The sequence below is a fragment of the Glycine soja genome, chromosome 3 (assembly GCF_004193775.1).
Source record: "Glycine soja cultivar W05 chromosome 3, ASM419377v2, whole genome shotgun sequence".
Lineage (NCBI taxonomy): Eukaryota > Viridiplantae > Streptophyta > Magnoliopsida > Fabales > Fabaceae > Glycine > Glycine soja.
In genome coordinates, this window is record NC_041004.1 from 35,832,891 (window position 1) to 35,845,026 (window position 12,136).

The 12,136-nt window shown below is 27.7% G+C and overlaps 1 protein-coding gene and 1 pseudogene across 1 annotated transcript; both read left to right on the forward strand.

Moving 5' to 3' along the window:
• Nucleotides 1-3,015: 3,015 nt before the first annotated feature.
• LOC114406618 (serine carboxypeptidase-like 45) lies at nt 3,016-6,201 on the forward strand. Its single transcript, XM_028369375.1, has 10 exons — nt 3,016-3,336; nt 3,473-3,577; nt 3,680-3,775; nt 4,120-4,212; nt 4,292-4,362; nt 4,470-4,751; nt 4,872-4,996; nt 5,428-5,520; nt 5,617-5,734; nt 5,839-6,201. Exons 1-10 carry the CDS (start codon nt 3,084-3,086, stop codon nt 5,986-5,988), a joined length of 1,386 nt encoding a protein of 461 aa, XP_028225176.1. The 5' UTR covers nt 3,016-3,083; the 3' UTR covers nt 5,989-6,201.
• Nucleotides 6,202-8,117: 1,916 nt separating this feature from the next.
• Nucleotides 8,118-11,831, forward strand: LOC114405220 (annotated as a pseudogene).
• Nucleotides 11,832-12,136: the final 305 nt, after the last annotated feature.

Here is a 12,136-nt window from a genome sequence, read left to right on the forward strand (position 1 = left end):
CCTTAAACATGTAGATACGAATTTAATTTTCTGACCGTACACATGAAAAAGACTTTGTTAGGAGAAATAAAATCTATTTTTTTTTATCTTTATGTCTCAAAAGTTAGTTTCATGACTTTTGACTATGAGAATATCTTACTTTCAACAAAAACTTAAAAAAACTCAAATATGTTACACCGTAATTTATTTAAAAAATTGATATTTATAAAGTCTTCAAATATTTCAAACATGAGGGTTCCGTGTTCTCGTTTTGATTAACAAGGGTGTTTCCCTAAATTTGTTCAATACTCCCTCTCATCTTTAATATAATAATTAATACTACTAATGTATTATTATTATTATTATCACATACGCTTCACCGGAAATGATATTATGATCGATTTTACTTAACCAATAACTTTATCATTTTTCCTATAACATTTCATTTTAAAAAAAGCTTGATTATTATGACATTGCAAGCTTATAAAGTGAGAGGTGTTGGATTTAGAAATAAAATTTTAAACTATAGCAATCCCCATAAATATATATATATATATATGTATGTATGTATTGATCTAGAGATATTATAGTAATTTAATTTTAAAAATAACTAGCAAAATAGTTTGTGTCTTGGGTATTAAATTTACATTTTACAATATATATATATATATATATATATATATATATATATATATATTATGATTTTTTTATATATTTATCAATTATTTTGTTGAATAATTTTTATAAATATGTATTGGTAAATATATACATAAATATTTAAAATATAGATAAAATAATTATATATGTATGTCAGTACGTGCAGTGTGAACAGCTTTTTTAACAAATTTGGTCACATTTTTTACATCTAGATTTAGAAGAATATTATGTAATTCAAATTCAAAATTCGTATAGTGATAAAAATTAGTGATTTATTTATTTTTATTAAAATTATTGGTCTATTATCATTTTATAATAAATATTAATATAACTTGATTAATATATATGATTATTTTTTTAAAACCATGTGTAGTACTTTTTTAACCGACAATGATATGAGAGAATTGAAATAAATCTTGATGCACTAATAAATTAAGCATTATTTTTTATATGTAATTTAATTTTTTATTTTATTCATTAATACATCATTTCTCGTGAGTTACAGGATTTATAATACTTTCAATAATCTTTTCAAAAAATAATACTATCAATAATAATGTATAAATATCAACATTTAATATGATGGTTATAAATTTGTAGAAAAAGTTCAGAATTCTTATATTTTTCGTATAACTCCTGACTAGTATAATTTTTACATATAATATATATTTTTCATATATATAAATTAGTAAAATATAAATTAATCAAACAAATTTTTGTATTAATAATTAAGTTATTTTTTAATCAATTAACAATTGAGTTATTAATAATTAGGAAAATCTTCTTTTTATATAATATATTTAATAATTAATAATTAATTTATTTTTATTAGTATTAATTAATTTATTCATTAACACAAATCTATTATATTAATATTAATTGATTGTATTTAATTTTTAAAGAATGGATAAGGGAATGTCAAGGTCAGTTCACGTCACAAAATTTTCTTTTATATAATATAAATAAATAGAAGATTACTACCTTCGTGCCTAAAGGGACAAACAAAATTAATTAAAACATACTCCTATTAAAAACGGGATATTTTTTTTATAAAAAAAGTTCTTATTACACATTTTTTTTTTGTTGAGAAATTGTTTCATTAAAATAATGAAAAATCTTCATCAGATACTCAACACATTTAAAATGATTGTTAATCTTATTACACATTTAAACCTTACTTTTCTCTCTGTTATTTACTTCAATTAATTGTTTGAGTAATAATCTAAACCTTACCCTTCTATGTAACAAGAAATTTTTAGACTTTTTTTTGTTCTTAAGCATTCAACAAAATATTATAACTATCATTTACTTTATTTGTTCCATTATAATTATCGTATACAGGATAAATAAATCATATAATAATTATTATTTTAACTTCTTAATATAAAATAATTATTATATTTACTCATATCTCTTGTAATATTAATGATAATTAACTAAATATATAAATAAATTAATAATGATATGAGATTAATTTTTTAAAATTATTATTTTCTTTCTTTTATTTGTAATTTTTTATATGTATAAAATAATTTAGGACGAGAGTCCTTGAAAAATTTCTTTTAAAGAATGTACCAATAATGAGAGAGAGAAAAATAATAATTACAAAGAGAGAGGAAAATTAACTGTAGTAAATTTTTTTAAAATTAGTGCTTTGTCTGTATTACTCAAATTAATTATAGAGAGAGGGAAATTAATTGTAGTAAATAAGAGAGAGAAAAGTGATGTTTAAATGTGTTAATTTTTAAAAATTAATAGCTAGTTGGGTCTTTTTCCAAAAAATTTAGTGTGCTTATTCCCAATGCACTTCAACTATCTTTATAGTGTGTACATTAATATATATATATATATATATATATATATATATATATATATATATATATATATATGTGTGTGTGTGTGTGTAAATTATAGTGTTAAATGACTGTTTAAGTTTATGTTATACAAAATTTAATAAATTAAAATATTAGTAAAATTAATTGTTAAACTAGATGGAAAGATAAAATCACATAAAATAACTAAATCATGATTTGTTTAAAAATAATAATAAATTTTTTTAATAAATATATTAAGAATAAAAAATAAAAAATATAAAAAGTTAGAAACTTTAAATTAATATTAAAAAAGCATTAGAAATTATTAAAAAACTACTCAAAGAAACTTATTTATCAAAAGTCAAATAAACTTTTAACTAATAAAAAATTATAAAATAATTAAGATATCTTTTCAAACATATCCAATTATGTTTAATTACAGTGAAAAACAATAAGAGATGACAGAAAGAAGAAACTAAAAATAATTACACGAAGTAGTTTAAAAGTAAAAGCTGACGTGATAGTGAGATACACAGCTAAATATAAGACCACTATGCGTTTATCATAATCCTTTGCACACAAACACTAGTGAGGAGGATTTATCATTCTAATTACATCAACAACATCACACTCATGACCATGCTACCTCAGTCATTTACTATGATTGCAACATTAATCATTGTTCTTGCACAAACACTTGTGGGGGTGAGTTCACTTCCAGAAGCTGATAAAATAATCAATTTGCCAGGGCAGCCAAAGGTCAAATTTCTGCAATATTCTGGTTATGTCACCGTGGATGATCAACATCAAAGAGCTTTGTTTTACTACTTTGTTGAAGCCGAAGAAGACCCTTCTTCCAAGCCATTAGTCCTATGGTTGAATGGAGGTATATTATATCTTGTTATGTATCAATATCATATACATCATTTTATTCAGTTATTTATTTGTTTTGGAATCTGGCTTAAACCTTTTAAGACTGATCAAATCAACTAAGATGCTTTCTTGGTTTTTAATTTTTGAAGGGCCCGGTTGTTCTTCGATTGGAACTGGAGCTTTTACTGAGCATGGTCCGTTCAGACCGAGTGACAACAATCTTCTTGAGAAAAATGATTATAGTTGGAACAAAGGTGAACCTTAAATCCAATGGTTTGTTTTTATTGAGGATCAAAATATCAAAGTATGCTCTTTAAAAATAATAAAACTGCTTACTTTTTTCATCCTTATCACAGCGGCAAATATGTTATACTTGGAGTCACCAGCTGGTGTTGGTTTCTCTTACTCACGCAATAAATCTTTCTATGCCTTAGTGACAGATGAAATTACAGGTTCTTCTTCACTTCATTTTGTGCACAATGGCATTTAAGTAATTAAGTTGGCAAATGCTAACCATTGCTCTTAAGGCACATTGGTTAAGGAACTAAACGGAGAAAGGTTTTTATTAGGATGCACAAAATTAAGTGTACATGATTTTTTTAAGCTCTCCTATGATTTAAAAAAAAAAAATTCTTTAAGTTCTTTAAGCAATACCTTAAGGACATTGGTTAACAACACCTTTTAAGTAGAAAGGGAAAAATCATAGTTAATAAATGCTTAAGATTTTAATTTTATCCGCTTCTTGTCTTTATGACATTGCTAAAAAAAATCTGGCAATGGTCTTGGTTTTGTACAGCTAGGGATAATCTTGTTTTCCTACAACGATGGTTCACTAAATTCCCTGAGTACTCAAAAAGAGACTTCTTCATTACAGGGGAGAGCTATGGAGGTTAGAATCAGATATAAATGAATTATATATTCACTTTGAAACTGTAGTTAAATAATGCATATTTCACACTTGTTTGTAGGTCACTATGTTCCACAACTTGCACAACTTATTGTTCAAACCAAGACCAACTTCAATCTCAAGGGAATAGCAGTGAGTAGTGGAAAAGGGAAAATCTGAATAATTTTAATATAAAAGACCATTTGATTTGTTTGAAAAATATAACTGGTTCATATTTATATATATGTTGAAATTTGCAGATAGGGAATCCTCTTCTTGAGTTTAATACTGATTTCAACTCAAGATCTGAGTATTTTTGGTCCCACGGACTGATATCAGATTCAACATACGAAGTCTTAACTAGAGACTGCAACTTTTCCTCAATCAGGAGACAATGGCAAAATGGGAATCTTAGAGGGGTTTGTGAAAAAGCAAATAAGCTATTGGATAGTGAGGTTAGCTACTATGTGGATGAATATGATGTCACTCTTGATGTTTGTTTGTCACCAGTAAATCAACAGGCTTATGTGCTGAATCAGCTGGTGAGTTTCATTCATCTACTTTCTGCATAGGCATGTAGCATGTTAATCCTTCTAATTTTTTTCCTCGGAGTTGTTATTCTTTTGATTTCTTTTGCTTAATTGATTTTGTCTCGGGTTCAGCAAGAGACACAGAAGATAGATGTTTGTGTTGGTGATAAAACAACCACATACTTGAACACTAAAGAAGTCCAAGAAGCTCTACATGCTAATCTTGTTGGAGTCGCCAAATGGTCAACTTGCAGCTCGTAAGTTTTATTGCTTCAAAGATGACACATTCTTGAGTGTTTTAGAGATGCAAATATTATGTTCACAAAAATAAGAAAAGCACATAGTATACGTTTGAGATTTACCCCTTAACTTGTAATAACTATTAGACTCCATTAGTTTTGTTACTTAAAAGACTAAGACATTTCCATTGTATATCTTTTCTTCAATTTTCCTAAATATGGTAAATAATTTACATGAGCATTAGGCAATACAAGAAACTTGATTTTAACAAAAGGTATAAAACTAATATGTGTGTGTGTATTTCCATCTTATTTTAGGGTCCTTTGTCCCCCAATCTTCAATCTAATATCCGTGTTCTGCTTTCTCATTTCTCATGCACAATTGGCCACCTTTTATTTCTGAGACTTACATTACATCTCCTGCTAACAATATCTTCCTTATGTTACAGAGTTCTGCATTATGACTATCAGAATCTAGAAGTACCAACAATTCCTATTCTAGGGTCACTTGTTAAGTCTAGCATCAGGGTTCTAGTATACAGGTAATTGAATTTGTTTAGTCACTGACATTTAGCTAATTAACTCCATAATCAATGAATAGTATTTTTCTAAGCAAGCAAAGTCATTTCTCTATGCAGCGGAGATCAAGATTCAGTGATTCCATTATTAGGTTCGCGATCTCTAGTTAACGGATTAGCCAAGGAAATTGGACTGAATACAACAGTGGCCTATAGACCATGGTTTGGAGAAAAACAGGTTAACATTATTAATACTTGGTATACAATATATCTTTGAAATTTTCAATGCCTCTATGCACTGCCATTTAACTCAACCTTGGATTTGTTATATAAAAATTTCAGGTGGCAGGATGGACACAAGTATATGGGGACATCTTATCATATGCCACTGTAAGAGGAGCATCTCATGAAGCTCCCTTTTCTCAACCACAGAGATCACTAGTGCTTCTTAAAGCATTTCTGGAAGGAAAGCCACTACCTGGTGTTGTATAAAATATGAACAGATTTAATTAACACCATGCGTTGTTATTTACCGCAATAAGTAGAAATGCTTCCAAGATCCAAACAGAAACTGACTATTGCTATTGGATCATCTTATGATTGTTATGTTCTGCTCTCTACATTTCCTTGCTTAATTTGTCTCCGAACAATGTGCTAAATGTGTACAGAATGAAGGAAAGTACAAGGATTAAAAATTTACAGTAACCAAAATATACTAAATCTTACCAATTGTACCGTGTTTGCTGAAAGTAGGCTGTGATAAAAAAAACAAAAAGTTAAAACAAATTAAACAGGGTTTAATCATCATGCACCATCATCAGTGCAAAAGTTTTTACACTAACAATCAATTGGAAAATAGTATTGGTATGACTTAAGGTAATGATTATAAAATTTAATAAATTTATCATTCAAAGTAATTGTTGAATACTGTGCACGGCAACAGTATTAATGTTAGTCTTGCAAATTATGTTTTTGTATCTAGAGAATTATATGGATCTAGAAAATAAGTAGCTAGGTAATGAGAGTTAATGCATAATGCTCTCTAAGTAGTTTCATTGTTCACTATAAATATGTGAACTCTTACATCATAGAGTCAAGCTAAAGTTAAAATAAAATAAGAGAATTATTCCGTCCCAAATAATCTTTCTCTTATTTTATTTTCTAAGTTTTCACCTTTAGAATACCACCAATAGTGATTTATAGTTAGATAATAGTATAAAATTGTTTTGCATTATATAATTAATCTCATAAATATTTTTTTATTTTTTTCATTTACAATACTCAAATTAAAACCTTATTTGAAAGTTCAAACCTAATATAACTTATGAATATCACAAAAGACTTACTTTAGTCATACTTTTTCTATTCGTGAGAATTAAATGTATTATGAGATTTACAATAACTCACATTTTATTTAGCTAACTAAACTAACTCTTTTCAAACAAACAATAAAATCTACAATTTCTTCATACATAAATTTTTAAACCAATAGACAATGAAAAATCCACACGCTGGGTGATAGAGTCTTGCAGATTAATTTAACTTTAATTTTCAAAGTATAAAGAATTTTACATTGTAAATTAATTAAAAACCACCTTAGATAATTATGTGAGGTTTTTAAGTAATTATTATAAAATTAAAAAATTTTATTACATGACAATTTATAATTAGACATTATTATAAAATGTTTTACACGCTATGTTTAAATTAAATTCTATTTTTTAATTTAAATTTCACTAATTTTCCTATTTTTTTACTCTTCTAAGTCAAACATAAAAGACAACAGAAGAACCATATGTAACCTAAATAATTATAAAGCAGGGGGGGTTAACAACTAATTCCACCCAGATGTAATCGCCACCATTTGTTTCAGGCGTGGACTGCAAATACAAACGTTACTCATTCCGTTTTAGATTAGATGACATTTTAGAAACAAAAAGTTTATTTCAAATTTACAAAACTAATATTGTATTAAATATTTTTTCCAAGACTATTCTTAATTATTATTTAGTGCGAATAGTATATAAAAATAGTAAATAAATATTAATTAGAAAGATAAATGGTACATTAGAAAATTATCTAATATTTTCTTTGAAAATTAACTAATTAACTGTACTTCTTGATATTTGTATCAAAACCTTAAAGTTCATATGATTTGAAACAAAGGGAGAATATTAATAGGACAATTTATTACTTCTTCCGTTATTAAATATATGAATCTTTTAATTAATTTATATTTTTTAAGAAAGTTGATTAATATAATTAATAACATTAAATTTGTTAATCATTTATATTATTTTGTCAAAATTATCCTTAAATTTATCGGGTCTCATAATTTCTTTATTTCCACGTAATTATTTTCACACCTAAATAACTAATATATGTTAGTGTTCTTATCTAATTCTTACAAGAGAGATAATATATTTATTTTTTAAATATATAAATTTCATTGTAAAGTAATAAAAGGTATTTAGGTAAAAAATTAATTAAAACAAAAAACAACTTGAGTAGAGTAAAAAAAAAAAAAAAAAAAAAGTGAAAAACAAGGTCTTATAGTAACGAAGTGAGTATGATCCTTTACATTTCTCCTTGATCCCCCAATACAACATCTGAATATGACCATGTTACCTCATTCATTTACTATGATTGCAGCATTAATTATTATTCTTGCGCAAACACTTATGGGGTGAATTCTGTTCCTGAAGCTGATAAAATAAGCAATTTGCTGGTGCAGCCACATGTCAAATTTCAGCAGTATTCTGGTTACATTACAGTGGATAACCAAAATCAGAGAGCTTTGTTTTATTACTTTGTTGAAGCTGAAACAGACCCTACTTCCAAGCCAGTTGTCCTCTGGTTGAATGGAGGTTACATATATATAACTTGTTATATATAATACACATGATTTTGCTCATTTATTTATTTTGGCATAGCCTCATAGGTTTAAACCTCTTAGACTAATCAAAGAAATTAAAGTGCTTTCTTGGATTTGACTACTGAAGGTCCTGGTTGTTCATTTATTGGTGCTGGAGCTTTAGTTGAGCATGGCCCATTTAAACCGGGTGACGACAATGTTCTAGTGAAAAATTATTATAGTTGGAACAAAGGTGAACCAACAACCCAACAACTTTGTAAATCCAATGCTTTGTTTTTAAGGGGTCAAACTATTAAATATGCTCTTTTCTAGCAACCAAAATTCTTTGTAATTTTTCATATTTTTCAGTGGCAAATCTGATATACTTGGAATCACCAGCTGGTGTTGGATTTTCGTACTCTAGCAATACATCTTTCTATACCTTAGTGACAGATGAAATTACAGCTAGGGATAATCTTGTTTTCCTGCATCACTGGTTCACTGAATTCCCTGCGTACTCAAATAACGACTTCTTTATTACAGGGGAAAGCTATGCAGGTAGAAAAAAAATAATTGAAATAAATTAATGATATATGATTTAATCAATCATTTAATCTCTATAGTTATACAAACTCTACCTTTTAGTTCCTATACTTGAAAATCATCCATTTTAATCCCTACACACATCATTTTTAAATTCTTTTAGTCTCTATACATACTAGTTTTAATCTTTTTTAGTCCCTGCCATCTAAACTCACGGAGATAAAAGAGATTGAAAGTAATATGTATAAGGACTAGAAGAGATGTTTTTTGAGTATAAAAGATAAAGTTTGTATGACTATAGGGACTAAATGAATAATTAAACCATAATATATTATTTTGAAATCACAATATGCTAATACAAACCTGTTTTATGCTCCACAACTTGCACAACTTATTGTTCAAACCAAGGCCAACTTCAATCTCAAGGGGATAGCAGTAAGTGCTGGTGGGAATTTTTTAACAATTATAACATAAGAAATCATTTGGATTGTTTGTTAAGTATAATGTGTTCATATACATATTTTGATATTTGCAGATAAGGAATACTCTTATGGAATTTGATACTGATTTGAACTCCAAAACTGAATTCCTATGGTCCCACGGACTGATTTCAGATTCTACTTACGATCTCTTCACCAGAGTCTGTAATTATTCCACAATTAGGAGACAAATGATATATGAGAATCTAAGTGACGTTTGTGCAAATATAACCAAATTAGTGTTTACTGAGCTTAGTGACTATATAGACGAATATGATGTCATTCTTGATGTGTATTTATCATCAGCAAATCAACAGTCTTATGTGCTGAATCAAAAGGTAAGCTTATTTTGAGATTTTTTTTCTTTTCTCACAGTTGTTCTTCTATTCATTTTCTTTTATTTGCCTTGGTCCATGATGTAGCAAGAGACACATAGATCTTTGTGTGAATGATATAGGAGTCACGTACTTAAACAGGAAAGGCGTACAAGAGGCTCTCCATGCTAAGCTTGTTGGAGTCTCCAAATGGTCAACTTGCAGCAGGTAAGTCTTATTTATTGCTTCAAAGATAACACATAAATGAGTGCATTTAGATTTAGAAATGCAGATATATAAAACTTCTACCTTAAATTATTCATTTGGTCCCGTTTTAAGTTATATAGTTTTAGTATATATATATTTTTAATCTGAACTGTTTTCTAATATTAATAATAGAGACTGATCATAAAACTTACAATTTTAGTATTATATAGGGACTAAAATTTAAAATGAGAACAGCTGCGGGTATCAAATGAATAGATTAATCAAACTTCTATATATGTTTTTCCATCTTATTTTAGGGTCCCTATTCATCCATCTTTAATTTAATTTCCTAGTCTAGCCTTCTTTAGCAAAGCTATCTTATTTTTACTCCTTATGCTTTCATAGAATGATACCTTTATAGACTTATATGTATGGAAAAAAGTCTCTAAACACCCAAAACCAATTAACACCTTGAGAGAGATAGCCAGAGAAGAGAGAAAAATATTGATATAATAGATAAAGGGATGTGATAGAAATTAAGGTTGTTGATAAAATATTTGATAATTAGGGCTGTTACAGTGTAAGCGAATTTAAGACTATGTATCTTGTGTTACAGTGTTCTCCGATAATCTAGAGATAGCAACAATTTCTATTATAGGATCACTTGTTAATTCTAGCATCAGGGTTCTGGGTTCTGGTATACAGGTAAGCGAATTTATTCAACCATCTACATTTACTTACCTAACTCCATGTACATTACGTATTTACCTACCTACCTACCATGATTCATCAAGGCGTAACATTTTTCAAGCATGCTTAAGTCATTTTTCTCTGTGCAGTGGAGATCAAGATCATTGCTTGGATCGCGATCTCTGGTGAATGGATTAGCCAAGGAACTTGGACTGAATACAACAGTAGCCTATAAAGCCTTGTTTGAGGGAAAGCATGTTAATACCTAAAATGCAAATAACATCTTGAATAACGTTTTATATCAATCTTAACCATTGGTTGAAAACTCTACAAAATTTTATACCATTTAAAAATTAATTGATATTCCATTGCATTATAATATTTTTTTATAGGCTTGATTGCATTACAAAATTATGTTTAACATTGAAGCAAATTTCAACTGTTTAAATGATGCATTTAGAAATTAGAAATCTATCAATTGTACAAAATTTTCATAATCATCAAGATAATATAAAATGATATAATACTCACAAATTGTGTAACAAGTGAGAAGTAATTAAAAACCTTTAAGCATATATGTTTCAGGGGTTTGATCCCTGATTATGTGAATAGAGATTCACATGTGAGGAGAGGAATTTCTCCTTAGTTGGTACTCTACTTCTTAGAGAGATTAGTATGATGGCTTCTGAATGCCGAGATACCTTACCTTTTTGTTGTCAGAAAAAAATAAAATAATAATAATCACTAGGATTTGTGTAATAATAGGGGGTTGGATAGTATGCACTGGATTATAATCTTTATGTGATCATTATATTGTATATAAAAAGGTTAAAATATATAGAATCTTGATCCCTTATTTACATTTTAGGTTTCCGTTTGATAAGTTATGTTTAGAAAGTTTTGCTTTAATCTCTTATAATATCTCTAATAGATTAAATTAATTCATCTTATAGTTTTCTTTTAAACAAATGATATTAATTTTGACTGATGTGACATTTTTCACAGTTTATTATGTGTCATCCAACTTAATGAAATGAACTTTAACTGATAGTTAAAAGTTATTAAATGTATTATTGTATCACATCTTGTGTTACTCAACCATGATTTGGTATATTCTAGGTTGGAGGATGCATATATGTGAACATCTTATCATATGCCACCATAAGAGGAGCATCTCATGAAGCTCCCTATACTCATGAAGCCTTTTTGGAAGGAAAGCCACTACCAAGTCTATTGTATAAAATATGAATTATGAACAGCTTTAGTTACACAAGAGTTCCTAATTTATTTTACCACAATAAGATAAATCCTTCTAAAATCCTCACAGAAACTTATTACTGCTATTGGATCGCTTTCAATTGTTATCTTAGTGCTTCCTATATTTTTTGTTGTTGTTTCGAATAATTAGTTCAAGTGAGCATTAGGATTAGCCATGTATAATTCACTGAAACAAAATGTATCCAACCAACTAGTTGTAATTTATAAATTGATTAGGGGTATTTATATTTTTAGTACAAATAGTGACAATCATATCTGAATTTATGTAATTTATC